The sequence below is a fragment of the Chanos chanos genome, chromosome 6 (assembly GCF_902362185.1).
Source record: "Chanos chanos chromosome 6, fChaCha1.1, whole genome shotgun sequence".
NCBI lineage: Eukaryota > Metazoa > Chordata > Actinopteri > Gonorynchiformes > Chanidae > Chanos > Chanos chanos.
The window spans coordinates 6718743-6736697 of record NC_044500.1 but is presented as its reverse complement, the minus strand read 5'-3'; the positions used below and the strand labels follow the sequence as shown (position 1 = coordinate 6736697).

Genomic DNA, 17955 nt, shown 5'->3' with positions numbered 1-17955 from the left:
CTTTTTCAAACTGGTCAGACTAGTTATTGGTCCTTCTCCCGATGGCAACAACTCTCACAGCATAAACAAAATTTGCCATTACAAATCACGGCAATTTCTGAAACAAATATTTCTTCTTGAAAATTGAAAACTCTGCTTTCCGTTGTCTGTCCTGCTGAAGTTGAGATTTCAAAAATTTTCCCCAAGATTCACACTCCTGTAGCATTTGTTCCAGTAGTAATCTAGCAGACCTGATTGGGCCTCTTGGGTCTTACGAGGTAAATTAAGTTGTTTTTGGTAAGCACTGTTCACAGTATGGCTCTACAAGAAAAGGTTTCCTACTCCTGATCTAACAACCACCCTTTATAAGCTTCAGTACTTACTTTAGTTGTTGCCAGTGTTTAGATGATTACATTGTTCTTCATGTCTTGCTTCTTCTTTGGGTACAGTCTGACACTTTCACTTTCTTTTGCTACAGTTGACTTTAAATATCTTTTGTCCATAGGCAGAGCTCATGATAAAATGTTTCACAAACTTGTTTTTCTTCATACTTATGGAATGTTCTCATCAAAATAGAGGGCACTGTATGTTCTGTTTCATTTGTGTAAAAGAGAAAGCTGTGCGTATGCCTATACTTTATGCCTACAATCCAAGAGTTTGACTAATTCTTGAATAAATACATGGATAGATTTAAAAACACAGATATTGATGAGTACAGTTTTGTATCAGATCTGATTATGGCGCATTTCTCCAAGAATCTGATCTTTTCCTACTTGCTGTGATAGTGCCATCTATGGGTCTCATCTTCACATTGCAGATGATTCTGAAAGAGGATACAGTATTGTCCATGGACCAGACTGAGTGCCTGTCTGCTTCCCTTAGCAGTGATTCCGAGGCTCAAGGTTATGCGAGAGTGAGAGAGGTGCCGCAGTACCAGGAATCTTCAGATCCAAAGGTTGCCAGTGCAAGAGTGGCAGTGAGAACTGGAAGAAAGTGGAGAGCAGAAGCTGCAGTGGAAGATGTTCCGCCCTCTGATTTAAAGTTGGTGAAGGAGGTTTGTATGTTGCCAGTGATGATTGGTTATAGTTCATGCAGTGGCTGTCCAGATAGACACACATTACACTGAATCCATGACTGACTTTTATTTTGATACGCTGTAAGAGACATGCTGTGAATTGTGGAAGAGGGAAGTGGTAAACAATTTGCATGAAGCATAGACGTGCGCATGTGTAGGCTTCCCCTATGTCTTGAACTTTCTTAATACCCTCGAAAGCAATGTCTGTAAGTTTTTGGTTGTTTTGTACTTTATTTAACAAACATAAGTAACTTAGATTTATCTCTATGCACACTGTTAGTAACATGATGTGCAGATTGATGTTAATAGTAATTGATTCAGTTGCAGCGATGCAAATTTATAATAACTTTACATACTAATGCATGACCATGTTAATGTACCATTTGCTTGTAATTCTGTTTATTAGTCAGTTGTGTTGTACGGTAACTAATTAAGAGACGTAAGTCCTTTCTGTTTTTATTTATCGCAGTTTCACTTGTAAACTTTCACCTGCCACATCTGAAGACTGTAAATACAGGAGCAAGGCGCTGGCTTCCTGGCTCGTGAAAATCGAGTTTGGCTGGCTGTTTAACTACGTTCACATACAAGTCGTATAAAACACGTAGCGGGAACATTACAGAAGAAGCTGAGGCGTGACTGCACCATAAAGTGCTGGTGGGGGTAGTCGCTAAGGGAATAGTTGTTCTTGGAAGCCTTGAAGTCCCCCATTTTGACAAAGTATTAGGGAGAGAGAAATGAGAACTGAGCCAGGATGAAATCAGGGCAGCTGTGGAGGAGGAGAGAAAGAGCAGAGTAGTGGCAATGAGGCAGCAAGGTGCCTGGACAAAATGGATGTGGGTGATGGAGCGAAAGATCACATGAAACGATCTTTGGAAGGTGGATCCACACTGAATCAAGTTCCTCATCCAAGCTGTTTATGACGTTCTTCCTAGTCCATCCAACCTACACTGCCGGGACCTGGCAGAACAACCAGCCCAAACCCTCTGTGAGAAGACCGGCACACTTGAGCATATCCTGAGCTGCTGCGCTCCTGAGCTCTTGCTGACGGTGGCTATCAGTGGTGGCATGACCAGGTCCTTCAGACAATTGCAGATACCATCCGCAGCTCCCTTAACATCTGCTGGTAGCCAGAAAGCAACTCGGTCGCTCTTCACTGTGCAGACTTGAAGTTGAAAACAGACCTGGGAAAGCACCTGCCAGGGTCTGATCAATCTTGGTCGGGACGCCTGGGCAAGGGTGTATGATGTTCGAAAGACCCGAAACACCTGACAACCCCAGGTTTTATCACTGAAGATGTGCCCTAGCGTAGGAAGATGTATCTGTAAGAACTGAGTGGTCAAAATGAAAGTCTCTGGCCTGATTCTACAACTTCAAAAGGTCCTTCTCACCCCCTCATCCCTTCCTTAGGCAATCTGTTGCATACACGTCCAAAATTACACCTTAGCCATCAGTTACATTCTAACAAGAAATAATAAATAATGTTTACCATGAATGACTTTAAACAAATGCACACACTTTTTTATTGACTGTTTTGTTCATAATATTTTGAGAACTGATGGTGAGTTCCAAACTTTTCAATTACCCATGGAGAGCAAATAGACATGAGACATGGGGTATGATATAACAAACTTTATTGCAAGAAAATAGAAAAAAAGTAAAAAGTCAAAAATTAGCTTGAATGGATATTTATAGTTGTCTAGACCAGTGCCCATGCAGGGAGTTGCCTGCATCCACCACAGTAATGCAGGGCCCCATTCAACAGAGTCTATAAAAAAGGTGAAGAGAGAACAGACCAGATGCATGCATTCACTGCTAAACAAAAGGTACACTCTTGTGTTGTACAGTTATTGCATCCTGTGACTCAGAAACATGCCACACACCGGTGTTACACACTATACATGACAGACCACCAGTGATGAGGAAGCACCACACATCAAGGCAGACCCAGACCCTCCTTACAACTAGCCTGTGAGCAAAGCTCTATACATAAATCCACTGTGGGTACAAATAAAGAAAAATAACAACAATAACAAAAAAGAACACTATTTTATAAAGCTGAACTGTATATAAAACTCTTAGAAAACAGTGGCAGCCATGAGCAATTTAAGAAAAAAAAATTCACAGTTAAGTCACTAGTCATGTCCTTCTACAATAATGCTCATAAATGGACTATTAGAAACATCCTTCATTACTGCAAGTTTTCCATCTGTAGTGTGGATTACAGGTGGCAAACAGATCAACAATACAGGGCAAAGGACAGACCACAGGAAGCTTTAGAATTTCACCACTGAACAGAGTGGTTTATCAATCAACCCAAACAGGCTTAAATTTAGATAAAATAAACCATCTGATACATAATTAAAATATTATTTTGCATGTTTTAGTTATATTATATTGCACATTTTATTATATTACATATAATGAATTTATTCATCCGTATCCCTTCAATATACAGTGTATCACTTTTTTTCACAGAGGGTTTAATAAGGTGAACTGAAGAGGTCAGTAAACACTAAAACAATAGCGAAGACAGTTATGACTATAGAGATGCTTCCAGTTACACATTCTCATCTCTGAGCAGATTGTAATTTGAATATGGCACTGAGTGAATTTGGCTGTTTGAACATAGATATTTGATTATTGTTTTCTCTGAGACATTATTTCATTGTCAAAAATATACCTCCATTAACTGTGACAGATAGTACACAAATATCCGTATAAAGACATAATTTGTTACTTCACTTATCAAATCATCTTTAATGTTGCCTATTGCAGATTAGTTCACTCACTAATAGGCATTTTCTACATCAATATGAGTCAGTCTTAATTTGATTGTGAATTATCTACTGTAAGACTAAACAAAAATACATGGAAATAAAAATACAAATCATAGTGTGCAAAATACAAATTTACATTATAGCTTAAGTATACTGCTTTCAATTTCAGTATATACTTTTAAATGTTGTAATGAGTGTTGTAAGACTTATGGATCTTATGCAGATTGATTTAGGAATCGAGTCAGCCCCAAAGCACTGTACTGAGATGGATCAAAGGATGCTGGCATGATTGATAGACTGTAATTCTGAATATATACAGGAAGGTTCTCCTTACTCAGCTCTCTACCTCTTAGTAACAGTGTCAAGATATGTTTTCAGCTCAGCTCCTGGCTTCCACTTCATATTCCCCATCATTTTACCCATTCAGTTAAACATAGTACAAAGACTGGATTCTCGTATTGTCTCCAGATCTAGGAGTGTTAGTATTCACCAGCTCCATCTAAGGACAAAGAATATAGAAAAGATGCTCTTCAAACCTCCTCATAAATATCCATGTCAGTCGGGATATACAGACAGTAAACCGAGGCACTTGGGCATGCAGTTAAACATGTGATTTAAAAGTTTGAGTTTGAGAGTTCATGAGATTTACTCTCTTCCGTCCTCCGTATGACACGAACACACACACAACACACTTATTACTGGCTTCACACCAACCCAAATGCCCAGATGTTACTGTAAACACTGCTGTGACCATGTATTGTCACTTAAATTTAACAAAAAGCTGAGTTTACGCTATTATAATCATGTATATACTGCAAACATCACAAACTATTACACAGGCATATGTATCATAACGATGATACATCCAAATACACTTTTAACTGTCTCACTACTCACATTAGTTTCTCCAGTCTGTAATGTGGATCTGCTTGTAGAGAAAATAAAGGATTCAGGCCTGAGCCTCCTGGACTGCTTAAACTCAAATCCAGTTCTCTCAGGTGTGAGGGGTTTGATTTCAGAGCTGAAGCCAAATAAGCACATCCTTCAACAGTGACACCACAGCTCTTAAGCCTGCAGAGAGACAACAATGACAATTTACACTGTTACCTGGAGATACTCAGCTTATACAAGATCTTACAAAATATCCAGCAACAACACTACAATCAATGCTACCATCTCACACGCAAAGACAAATATAAAAACACATAGAATGCACCATTCAACACCCTGTAAGTGTGATAAATATAATAAATTAAAGTTCTCCAATTAAGTCTAAGTGATTTATAGAATGTCAGATACACTTGTGGTATTTTTCCATATCTTCACATAACTTTTTGCTCTGAATTTTCTCCTGAGATTTGGTGGCTTGTTAAGTTCAGGAATAAGGTAGACAAATGAGTGGCTATTTGTTCCTTTTTTTTACTCTTTGAACAGCCAAACAACAGTGCCAGACAACTTTCTGGGCATATTTCAAATATTCATTATATGCATTAGAACAGATTAAGATTCACTATCTGAAACATATGTTTGTGATATATATGTCGGATTTTATCAGACAGCTAGTATAATGACACTGAGCTCCTATGATAAATGGAACAATTTCAACTGGTAATTACCTCACAGTAATCATTAGAGCTCATTACTTTGTTTAGACACTTTACAGTAATAATCATAGTTCATTGCCATTACTGTTTAGAGTTTGCTCTCTTAAGTGTATTCGCTTTGAATACATTCATACACATCTTCGAAGTTGTCACTCAGTTTTGCAAGATTTGAAATTGATATGTGGAGTACAAATCACATGTGTGTAATCTACATCACACAATTCACTGTTATCTTTAAATTCATATTAAGTATTCACTTTACTTAGGACCAGGTCATGTGAGACTCTCACCTTAATGTCTCCAGTTTACAGTGAAGACTTTTTAGTCCAACTGAGAGCAGCTCCACTCCAGAATCCCGCACTATATTGTAACTCAGGTCCAACTCTTTCAAGCCAGAGGAGTTTGACCTTTGAGTTCTAAGAACTGAGGCAAGAATGTCACAACTTTCCTTTGTCAGATTACAACCACTCAACCTAGGGGTAAAAATTGTAAAGCTTAAAAAATTTGAATATTCCACTGGAATCCTAGAGTACAGTTCTGACTAGAGTGATAAAACCATTATCATTTAATATGGACAACGGAACTACAAAACTTTCCTTGAAGGTATTTTTTGACTTATAGAAGATTTTCTGCCATTTTGAATGTTCTGAAAAACGTATTTTTGAGGCTTCTCCTGTAAAGTTTATCCAATCCTCCTCTCTCTTCATACATCAAAATTTGACTAAGAACATCTGGGGATGTCCCTTATCCAGGCATTTCCACAGATCCACAATTTTCATAATCATGTAGTCATAGCAAAGTGATCACGCAAATGTGGCATCTGGCCTTAATGGGTTAACATAATTCTTAGCAAAGACATGCAAACAGAAATAAGGAGATAAGCAATATCTATGACAATGTGCCCAGTTGTCACCAAACTGAGCAATGCCATTTATATAAGGCTTGGGAGAGGAGCCAAACATTTCACATCTTCTGAATATTTAGGGGTGCTCTACAACAAAGTGAGTTTAAATGCCAGCTACGGAACAAAAGCAGGTATTTGAGTCAAATTTGTTGTGGACTATGTTGGCAGTCCTAAGAGGGAAATAAACTAACAATACAGTTGCCATGAGCCAAACAGATTATATCAGTAAAAAAAAAGGTCAGAGTGGGTTTATTGCTCTGAACATTGGTCAGTACAGAAGCCAAAAGACTACAGTCTTGCAGAAATATTTTCCATCAGGTGACACTATTAGAGATGAATAATTTGAGTATTTTTTCAAAGAGCAGAATTCCCAAGCCCTTTATATTTAAGTCAAAATAAATTTCACCACTTTGTTTTTCACCATTTAGAATTTTCTGAAAATCATTTTGGTTTATCTCCCACAACACTAGACCACATTTTACTAAATTTGTGGACTGTCCTGATGCAGATTTTTTGATAGATTTTCAGTGTCACCCTTCTTTAGATCACACAGCACATGACAAAAGGAGATTATCTTACCTCAGTATTTCTAGTTTACAGTGAATATTCACAAGTCCAGTGCAGAGCAATTTTACTCCTGAATCTTGCATATCATTTTTACCCAGGTCTGTTTCTCTCAGACTGGAAGAATTCAAACTGAGGACTGAGGCCAGAGCTTTACAGCTTTTCTCTGTCAGTTTGGAGTTATTCAGACTGGGAGAGTAGCAAAGATAGGTAACAATATTTCAGCCATATCTGTACAATAATTCAAAATAATCTGTATGATGCAGAATCACAGATATACCTCCTTTCAATTAGTGACTTATTGACTAAAACCTAAGTTTATCTTAATTTCAAGTACAAGTGAAGAACAGGAAATGTGTGACTTTCAGACAGGTGACCATACCTCAATATCTCCAGTTTACAATGAGGATTCTGAAGTCCACCACAGAGCAGTATCACTCCTGAATCCTGCAGGTTATTGTCACTCAGGTTTAACTCTCTCAGGCAGGAGGGGTTTGAGCTGAGAGTTGAGGCCAGAGCTGGACAACTCTCCTCTGTCAGTTTGGAATTGCTTAGTCTGGAAGAAAAACAATGGTACTTTGTGCATTCCAATAATTCTTAAAGTAAAAGAGGACGTGTACATATATTGCACTCTGTATTTTCTGTTTTGACTTCCTTGTTATTTTTGCTGTATTTACTTTACTCTCATTTTAAGTCGATTGTAAGCAGTCAGAGTTGGGAGCAATGGATTGTGGTTATTGTTGAAAGTTAAATGGAATATGCACAATGGAACCTTGTTTAAAAAAAAAAAAAAAAAAAAACCTCAAGGAAGGCAATCATGGGATCCTTACTGTTATGATCGAAGAGAGAATATATCACCATGTATGTAGTCATTAGTGTATCTAAATTTATATTCTTTTGGGTCTGTCTTGGCTAGAGAACCAGGTTGTTGGGGAAACATTTTCATCAAAAAAGCCACAATTCATCTTACTTTCAATAAGAAGGGAAACCATGTGTTTTTGAACTGGCTTTTATATTTGGAAATCATTAACAAATTGCAATATGTGTTCTTGCTCATGAGTTTTGTTTATCACTTATCAGCTCCCCTAATGTTTATGCATCCTTGCTTCATATTTTGTGCCTCAGACGGATCCCCAGATTTTTGCAACTGTGATCATTCGTTACCTGATTGTGTAAATGGCTGACTGACATATTATTACTTGAATTTTCTTGAATATGAACAAACTCATCCAGATTCATCCAGAATTTCGCAATATGTTTATACAGCAAACAGTAAGTGAATTTCAGTTCTAAAGAGCTCATTGTGATAAAAACAAAACTGACCCTCTCTATTGATGATTCTGGCAGTGATTAAGGAAGATTTGTTAGTGTTTTACTCATTGTAGGTAACTTAAATGTTCTCTCATTTAAAAAAATAACAAAAGCTCTTGACACTATGGGCTCGCTGTTAGAGTATGCACCATATTAAACAAACAAATATTAAACAAATTAAGAACAAATTGTGCGTTGTTATAAAAAGATTACCTTACCTTAATTTCTCCAGTTTACAGTGAGGATTCTTTAATCGGTCAGACAGCAGCTTCACTCCTGAATCCTTCACCTCATTGTGACTCAGGTCTAGTTCTTGTAGATTGGAGGAGCTGAGAACTAAGTCTATTGATGCACAGCAGTTCTCAGTCAGACTACACTTAGTGAGACTGGGAAAAAAGCAAAGATTTATTTGAACAGACAACTCACATTCCTTCTTTGACACAGTATTTTGGTAATATTTTATTTACACTTTTTTGGCTTTTCTGTAATAACAAGCTGCTCTAAAAACCTGAGATAGTATCTTTTGATTGTTTCTGTATTTGTCAGATATTTACACCTTTCCAGGTTACAAGACACTTGGTTACTTGCATGTACACAGACACATTCACTCACCCACAAAAAATACCTACACTCAGATAGAGGATATACAAAAGTGTGGAAAAGGTCACATGTGACATAAGCTTATCTTACCTCAATGCCTTCAGTTTACAGTGAGGATTCTCCAGTACAGTAAAAAGTAGCTTAACTCCTGAATCCAATATATCATTATAAGACAGGTCCAGTTCTATCAGACTGGAGGTGTCAGAGCTGAGTGCTATAGCCAAAACTGCACAGCTTTGTTCTGTGAGGTTACAGGATCTCATCCTGTGAAAACATTGATGCATCTTAATACATATAGTCTCACCAGCACTGTCTCTCTCTCTCTCTCTCTCTCTCACACACACACACACACACGCACACACACACACACACACACACACACACACACCAGGGCTGGCACCAAGGGGGGGGCAAAAGGGGGCGCTCCCCCTTCAGATAAAATTTTTGCCCCGTTTTAACGGTTGCCTAATCATAATCTACTCATTTGCCCACTTGCAAATCTCAAATGCCCCCTCACTCATTGCACCCTGCAGCTGGCTCTGACACACACACACATGCAATTGTACATTAGTTCCTAGGAAATGAAGAACTATTGTTACTAGTTGAGTGAACTGAGGCTATAGAGATTTTGTCAAATTCAGTCTCATATAAAGGTTGATGGCTGAGTCAAGAATAAATGCCACAAAAGACCTTTGCAGCAGTTTCAGTTCTGAATTAGAGATTGTTAAAGTTGTTTCTGTCTAAATATCTATTCAGGAATTCCTTTTACTGAAACTGTCCCTGAATTGGAGTCAACAAGTCAAAGAGATGTCATCAGAAAAGGGAGTTTCTCTTGTTTAAAGCAGTGTTTAGATCTCAAAGTGTATTTAGTTCACATGAGCAAATATCCAGTGAAAATGTTTTCAGAGTGTAGCACTGAGTCTAAATCTACATTGTAAACTCATTATTAAAGATTGTATTGTAGTGAAGAGTAGATTAGGTGTTATTCATAGAGATGATTTTACCTCAGTATCTCCAATATACAGTGAGGACTGTTCAGTCCAACAGAGAGCAGATTCATTCCTGAATCCTGTAGATTGCTATTACTTAGGTCCAGCTCTTTTAGACTGGAGGAGTTTGAGCTGAGAACCAAGGCCAGACGTGTGTAGCTTTTCTCTGTCAGGTTGACATTCCGGAGACTTTAACGAAAACATTGATGCATCTTAGTGAAAAACTCAAGCGAAACACTGCTCTCATATCTACTGATAGTTGTTATAATTATTGTTGTGTTGTTTTTGTTGTTGGTACAGCCCTTTTTTAAAAGATGGTTCTAGTTCAGGTTGTCATTTTGCAGGTCTTGACAATTATTGCAATTTCTTTCTTTTACATTTTCCATTGTATTAAATGCACTGCACACTGACAGGGATTTTTGTGTCACTGTACAGAGTTATGCAAAGCTTAACAGGAAACAACAGATTTTGGGCAGCCTTATCACAGCTCTAATCAAGTTGTCCATGAATTGCTACTGTGTATTAATTCTCTGTAAAATGCTACTTTTCTATAAATCAGCATAAAGTAAAAATTATCATTAGATTTACAGATTAAAAAAAGAACACTTACTCAGCTTTTCTCGATGTGTGTATGACTTGCAGTAGGATCATGATTACTTCATCTGGTATCATCTCTAATTTGAATGTGTAATTTTGCAGGTCAAACACATCCGGTTCCTCTTCATAAGTTAGCAATTTAAGAGAAACTAAGTGAGAATTCAGGGATTTTAAGTCAAAGACACTCTCTGAGGCCAGTTGTTTGTCAATCTCCTCTGGAAGAGACTGATCTCTCAGCTCATTCAGACAGTGGAACAGATTGATAGCTTTCTCAGGAGATGGATTCTCCCGGATCTTCGTTTTGATGTACTCAACAGTACTCTTTCTACTCTGAGAGCTGTCAGCTGTTTGTGTCAGTAGACCCCGTAAGAGAGTCTGATTGGAATCCAGTGAGAGGCCCAGAAGGAAGCGAAGGAAAAGGTCCAGGTGTCCATTCTTACTCTGCAAGGCCTGGTCCACAGCACACTTGTGTAGGTCATAAACTGTTGTGCTTTTGATATTGTCCTCGACTCCAGAGAATACAGTTTGACTAAGTACATTCTTGCCATTATTGATGAAGTTTAGATAAACATATAGAGCTGCAAGATGCTCTTGGATGCTCAGATGCACAAAGCAGAACACCTTCCCTTGATGCAAACAAAATTCCTCTCTAGAGATCTGAGTGCACACTCCTGAGTGCACTGATGCTTCTCTCACATCAATGCCACACTCTTTCAGGTCTTCCTCATAAAAGATCAGGTTGCCTTTTTCCAGCTGCTGAAAAGCCAAGTGACCCAGTTTGAAAATCATTTTCTGATATGTCTCTTTGCTCTCACTGAATTTGTCTCGAATGATTTTGGACTGAATTAAAAGAAAATGTGTGTACATTTCAGTCAGGGTCTTGGGGATCTCTTTTCCTTCTGCTTCATCCAACATTCTCTCCAGAACAGTGGCTGAAATCCAACAGAACACTGGTAGGTGGCACATGATGTATAGGCTGCTCAAAGACTTCATGTGTGAGATGATTCTGCTGGCCAGATTCTGATCATTGATCCTCTTTCTGAAATACTCTTCCTTCTGAGGGTCATTGAACCCTTGTATCTCAGTGATCTGGTGAATATATTGAGGAGGGATTTGACTGGCTGCTGCTGGTCGGGAGGTGATCCAGATGAGAGCAGAGGGAAGCAGATTCCCCTTGATGAGGTTGGTCAGCAGTACATCCACTGAGGTTGACTCTGTTACATCACTCAATGCCTCATTGTTCTGGAAATCCAGAGATAGTCGACACTCATCAAGACCATCAAAGATGAAAACAGCTTTTTTCTCATTAAAGTCAAATGCTTGGCTCTCCATGAAAAAACATTGCAGTAAACTCATCAAACTGTGTTTTTGGTTCTTCATCAAATTCAGCTCTCGGAAAGGAAGTGGACAAATGAAGTGGATATCCTGATTGGCTTTCCCTTCAGCCCAGTCTAGAATGAACTTCTGCACAGACACTGTTTTTCCAATGCCAGCGACTCCTGTTGTCATCACAGTTCTGATGCATTTGTCTTGTCCAGGTAAGGGTTTAAATATGTCATTGTATTTGATTGGCATCTCCTCTGTTGCTGTGCTCCTGGATGTTCCACATTGATTACTAACTCCTTTGCTTCCACCCTGTGTAAAGTATACCTCTGTATAGATCTCACTGACAAGTGTAGGGTTCCCCTGCTTTCCTAAATCTTCACAAATACACTCAAACTTCTTTTTCGTGTCCAATTTGTGTTTCCTAATGACATCCACCTCAGGAAATGTAGATTCACATCTATGAGGAGATAACAAAATATGCATGATTTTTCACATGAATTAAGTGAATATATAACGAAACATTCAGCAGTACTGCAGGTGTATGTTGTAGGTATTGTTGTATGTGTAAGGCCCTTAGAAAATAATTTACTTTGTTAATGCCTTTATAATTTTAATTATATTTTAGTTGATAACAATGCTCCATACATTGTATATTGAAAATAACTACATCTACCATAATCCTTTGTTTTCCTTATTTGGTAATACTGTGTGTTTGCCCGCGTAGAGTTGTGAAAAAAACCTTAATGATGTAACCAATCCTGTACAAGTTTAAAGTTGTGATGTGCGTTGAGCCAATCAGAGACTGTGAGACATTAAGCGAGGATCTAGAAGCTACTGCTGCAGAGAGAAGTGCAGAGAGAAGTGCGGAGAGAAGTTGGAGTTGGTGACATGAAGTTTGCACCACGCTTTTTAGTTTATTCTCATCTTACTTAGGTTTTTCTTTTTGTTGTCGCCCATAAGTATTTGCAATCCCCACCTTTTCTAACCCTAGACCTGCCAGTCCCAAATTTTAATGGTAGACAGGAGATCCAGCCAGCTCACCATTCTCGGTAGGGAACCCAGGATTCTGTTTTGTTATATCAATAGGAGTGTGACTCGTGAGTACCTTCCGGCGCCAGGGAAGAAAAGGGTTACATATGTGCTACCTCTAACACCCTGTTTATCTCTTGTGGCATCTTCCCTTCATATGTTGGGTGTTCTAGTTTAATGTCAGGGTGTAAACAATTTGTTCTGACCCATGAAATGTAAATGGCTTAAAATTCTAAATTATTTGAGTTCTACCCCTCTTTTTCTAAATTATAGTAACACATATCAACCCCACGGAATTTGTGAATTTGAGAATCTCTTTGCCAAGAAAAGAAAAGGTTGGGGTTTTTTTTCAGTATTTTGTATAATATTGTATACTGTTGTTTGTTTTTTTGTTTGTTTGTTTGTTTGGTACTTAAAATCAGACAGAATTAAATCTGTATAGAGTGAGCCTCTTCTGTTATTCTCATTATCCTTCATTGGAGTGTCTCTTCAGTCACTAAAGTGAGTGGTCATAGTTGTGGCTGTCATAGTTGTAGCTCCACTCTCTGTCTGTAGAACATTCTCTCTCTCTCTGATGTCTCTTTTGTTGTTCTGGACTCACTGTCTGATTTCATCTGATGGACAGTGTTGAAATGTAAGCCTCACATTACTAATCTGTCATTGATGTTTGTGCTAATTCACACATGTAAAGGCACAATTTTGCTTTATTTTCTACTTTACTGGAAAACGTCCAGTTTAGTTTCCTGCTGAGCTTAAATGCAACACAGTAGACAATTCTTCCAACATACACACATTATACACACACACACACACACACACACACATGCAAGAAGTAGTATATTTGAAGTGATTATTCCTAAATCTGTCTAGCTCACTGGTTTCGTCTCCTAATGTACTGTTTATGTACTTATCACCTTCTACTTCTTTTAACTTATTTTCTGATTTGAGTGACCATATGTACTTAAAATGATCCTCTGTGTCAGAGGTCACACATCTCTGGAGAAACCTTTAGACTAAGATAGTGTACTTAAAGGTACTGCGACAGAGCTGTCATGAAATCTGTTAGCACGTGGTTGCTGAGCTTTCCCTGTTACTATAACAACACAATTTGAGAATACAGTTAAATGAGCAATTCAAAGGCCTCAAGGCCTCAAACTCAATCTTTCACAATGTACCTGTGTTCAGGAGGAATCTCTTTCTCTTCAAACTCTTTTGGAAAGTCTGCACCGCTGGGTTGAGATGAGTCTGGGATCACTTGTTCCATTGGACTTCAGCACAAAAAATACAATCCTTCAGCCACTCATTTCTTTGATTTTTTTTTTTTTTTTGGTAATTGCCATATACTTTAACACATTACTTTCATTGATCAAACACTACACATAATGTGCATCAAGGCACACACACTTATGCAAATAAACTCCAGATATTTGTTACTGAAAAAACATCATTGTGAAGTGATACTACATGAGATTTGTACCAGTGTTTTATATCAGTTGTGCCTAGTTTTTAGATAGCTACCAGCTGCAGTTTCATTTTGTATGTTTTGGCAAAACATATTAACCTTTACTTCCTTCCTGTTCTTGGTTTAGCTTTGAGTATTTAATAAAATGTGGTTTGTGATGAAAGGATTTAATGACATTTTTAACAGATAAAGATACAATCACAGAACACTCCCAGCCCTCAGACACGCTAACTGCAGTTTTATCTTTGTGAAATCTCTCATTCTGTTGCGTTACCGAGCTACGTTATTGCATTTCCTGTTTGTATCCCTGTGTCTTCTAGACTGCTTCTGTGTTTATATCTACTACAATGTTTCATCCACAAGAGTATAATTAACGTTATTTGACGATGGTGAAATCCTCACCTGTCACCAGGAATCTTTCCCTTTGAAAACTCTATTGGCTGATCCATTGACCAGTTACTCTTCATGGACACACAGCTCTGAGAGTCAGAGCTCTCATGCTGCATTTTGCTTCAACACAAAACAGACACTCCTTCAGTCACTCATTTTATAGTCTGTCTTTTTTTTAACCTTTTTACTTTTATTTCACACAAATGATAATTTCCATGTCATATAATACTTGCCTTGTGTTGATTAAATATGACATATAACAACATGTCATGCAAACACTCACTCACACGTATACAAACAAACTCAGGACATTTATAATTGAAGAAAACACCATTTTAAAGTGATCAGTGATACATTTAGCTGTCAGCTGCACAACTTCTATCTAGTTTATAACTAGCTATCACACCTGAATGTTTATCGCTCATCAGTTGCAGTTTAATTCTGTAAGCTGTTTTCTTTTCTTGTCTTTTTTAATTATTTGTTTGTTTGTTTGTTTGTTTGTTTTGGAATTTGGTAGATACATATGTATCACAATTTTACATCACAAAATCATCTTTTTAAAAAAAAAGTGACTACTTCTGCATATAAATCCACCACAGTGTTTCATCCACAAGAGTGTAGTAAACATTATTTGACAACAATGAAATCCTCACCTGTCACCAGGAATCTTTCCCTTTGTAAACTCTATTGGCTGATCCATTGACCAGTTACTCTTCATGGACACACAGCTCTGAGAGTCAGAGCTCTCATGCTGCATTTTGCTTCAACACAAAACAGACACTCCTTCAGTCACTCATTTTATAGTCTGTCTTTTTTTTAACCTTTTTACTTTTATTTCACACAAGTGATAATTTCCATGTCATATAATACTTGCCTTGTGTTGATTAAACATTACATATAACAACATGACATGCAAACACTCACTCACACGTATATGAACAAACTCAGGACGTTCACAGTTGAAGAAAACACCAGTGATCAGTCATATATTTAGCTGTCAGTTGCACAAGTTCTATAGTACATATATAACTAGATATCACACCTGAATGTTTATCACTCACCAGTTGCAGTTTAATTCTGTAAGCTGTTTTCCTTTCTTTGCCTTTTTTATTTATTTGTTTGTTTGTTTATTTATTTTGGAATTTGGTAGATACATATGTATCACAATTTTACATCAAAAAATCATCTTTTTGAAAATACAGTGACTACTTCTGCATATAAATCCACCACAGTGTTTCATCCACAAGAGTGTAGTAAACATTATTTGACAACGATGAAATCCTCACCTGTCACCAGGAATCTTTCCCTCTGTAAACTCTATTGGCTGATCCATTGACCAGTTGCTCTTCATGGACGCACAGCTGGGGACAGGTGAGACTGACCTCTTCTGCTGGACTGGGCTTCAACACAAAACAGACACTTCTTTGGTCACTCATTTCATTTATCAGGTATCTGTTTATCTATTCACCATCATATAGATAATAATTTCCATACACTGCAATTTTTGTCCTGTACAGATTAAACACAGACATGCACACACACATGTGTGCACACACACACACACACTCACACACACACACACATGCACACAAACACTCATTCACATCTGTGAAATCATGAACAGATTCAGTTTTCTCCCATGGTGCACCTTTTAAATTTATTTTGGTCAGAAAAAGAAGAGCTACACAACGTGACATAAAAATCTGCAATGAAGTTTAAACTTGTCAGCTCTTCTCGACGCCTCTCCTTTATCTGTTTTTCCTCCGTTTTTCTTTTTTACGTGTTAGATCATAGATTTACCTTCGCTTTTGTGCCCACAGGACTCACATGCACATACTCTTACACACACACACACACACACACACACACACCCTATAACACACATCATCAGTAACACCATGAGTTAAAATGATTTAATATATTAATTACTTGATGAATAATAATAGGAAGACTATATGATATTGTTCCCCACTTACAGAACTGATCCAGGCTGATGATCGATGTCCTCTTTTTTTGTGAGATCCATTTTAGAAGCAGAGCTTTCATTCTCACATTCTCCAGGGACACTGATTTTAGAGACAGTCCTCTCCTCCTTGCATTCCTCATGGGCACTCATTTCTGGATGTTCCACCCCTCACAGGCAGACTTGCTAGAGTCCAGGAGGTCTTTATATCCTGACTAACAAACCTGCAAAGTCGAATTGTAAAATTAGGGATACACACCAAAGCATAGTAATGTTTCATCAAAGGGATAAATATTACAGTGATGTTTATCGTTGTAAGACAGAAGTCTTATGCTGTAAGACAGAAGTTGGTTTAATGATTGCTCTTGTTATTTTGCATCTTATTATTGGCATTAGAGAGAGGGCTGACTGACAATACTACTCATTTAAAGAGAAAAATCATCAAGTATTCAATTTTTAACAAGGTCTTGTCTTTTATATTTACCTTTATGCCTCTTATGTTAATATTGTAGAGAGTGGATGCATTCCACTGGCGCTGATAGTTAAGTTTCAACGGGTTAGAATTAGCATACTCAAAAAAGAAACAGTTAGAGAACATGTGGGCTTAACCAACCTTATGTGAACTCATGCTTGAGTCACCCAGATAGTCATGTTATTCAACATTAGTCTGAATGATGAAATGTCGAAATGATAAATCACCCTGATTTCATGTAAAACATGTTAGATATTGCCGGCTGCAGAAATATTAAAATTCAGTGTAAAAGTCAAGACATGCTTCCCATGATCAAAAAACAGCATCCTGAAGCAGCCTCCAGTGTATAATAGGTAGTGCACGGGGTTTGCAACCACGTCAAAGTGATCTGCTCAAAAAGAAAAAAGAAGAAGAAATCTTCTTGTAGTCTTCTCTGTTTCCAGTAATTTGCCACACCTCCCAATTCATTAGTGATTAAAAGTGTTAGATATTGATCGACCACTTACAGAATAAACCCTTGTGTTATGAATAAAACTGTTTTATCATGAGATGTGGAATAAGGTGTTGTTTACCCCAAGTGGGAATACATTTTTTGCATTTGTGTTTTGATGATGTGGGACAGAAGAACGTCGATTAAAACCCGCTCTGCAGCACTGAGAAATGTCTGATAGCATCTTTGCTGCTATCAGCTAAAACATCTGTTGGTGGAATGAACTACCTGTGTGCAATAAATTTCAAAAAACTTCCTCATGTTTTTCAAGCCTGACTCATGACTGGTAACAATGTTAAAGTTAATGCCCAGGGACATACTGACGGTGTGTGTACATGTTTCTGTGTTATTTGGTTTCACTTCAACAAAGAGACATGTTTTCCTAAGCATTGCCCCTAAAACATTGCCCCTTTATACAGAGTT

General features: G+C 37.7%; 1 protein-coding gene across 1 annotated transcript; it reads right to left on the bottom strand.

Moving 5' to 3' along the window:
• Positions 1 to 4724: 4724 nt before the first annotated feature.
• On the bottom strand, positions 4725 to 16723 carry LOC115814124 (NACHT, LRR and PYD domains-containing protein 12-like). Its single transcript, XM_030776849.1, has 12 exons — positions 16584 to 16723; positions 15894 to 16007; positions 15261 to 15368; positions 14620 to 14727; positions 13931 to 14023; positions 10414 to 12183; positions 9819 to 9992; positions 8905 to 9078; positions 8433 to 8600; positions 7286 to 7459; positions 5726 to 5908; positions 4725 to 4902 (listed from the first exon to the last, which is right to left on the bottom strand). Exons 1-12 carry the CDS (start codon positions 16721 to 16723, stop codon positions 4725 to 4727), a joined length of 3384 nt encoding a protein of 1127 aa, XP_030632709.1.
• Between the last annotated feature and the right edge of the window lie 1232 nt (positions 16724 to 17955).

Coding starts and splice junctions, on each gene's coding strand:
- LOC115814124 (XM_030776849.1), bottom strand. CDS start 16,723: ATGAGTGCCCATGAGGAATGCAAGGAGGAGAGGACTGTCTCTAAAATC. Junction 9,079..9,818: donor TGTATATTGGAGATACTGAG/GTAAAATCATCT, acceptor ATGTTTTCACAG/GATGAGATCCTGTAACCTCA. Junction 5,909..7,285: donor TGTAAACTGGAGATATTGAG/GTATGGTCACCT, acceptor TTTTACCCCTAG/GTTGAGTGGTTGTAATCTGA.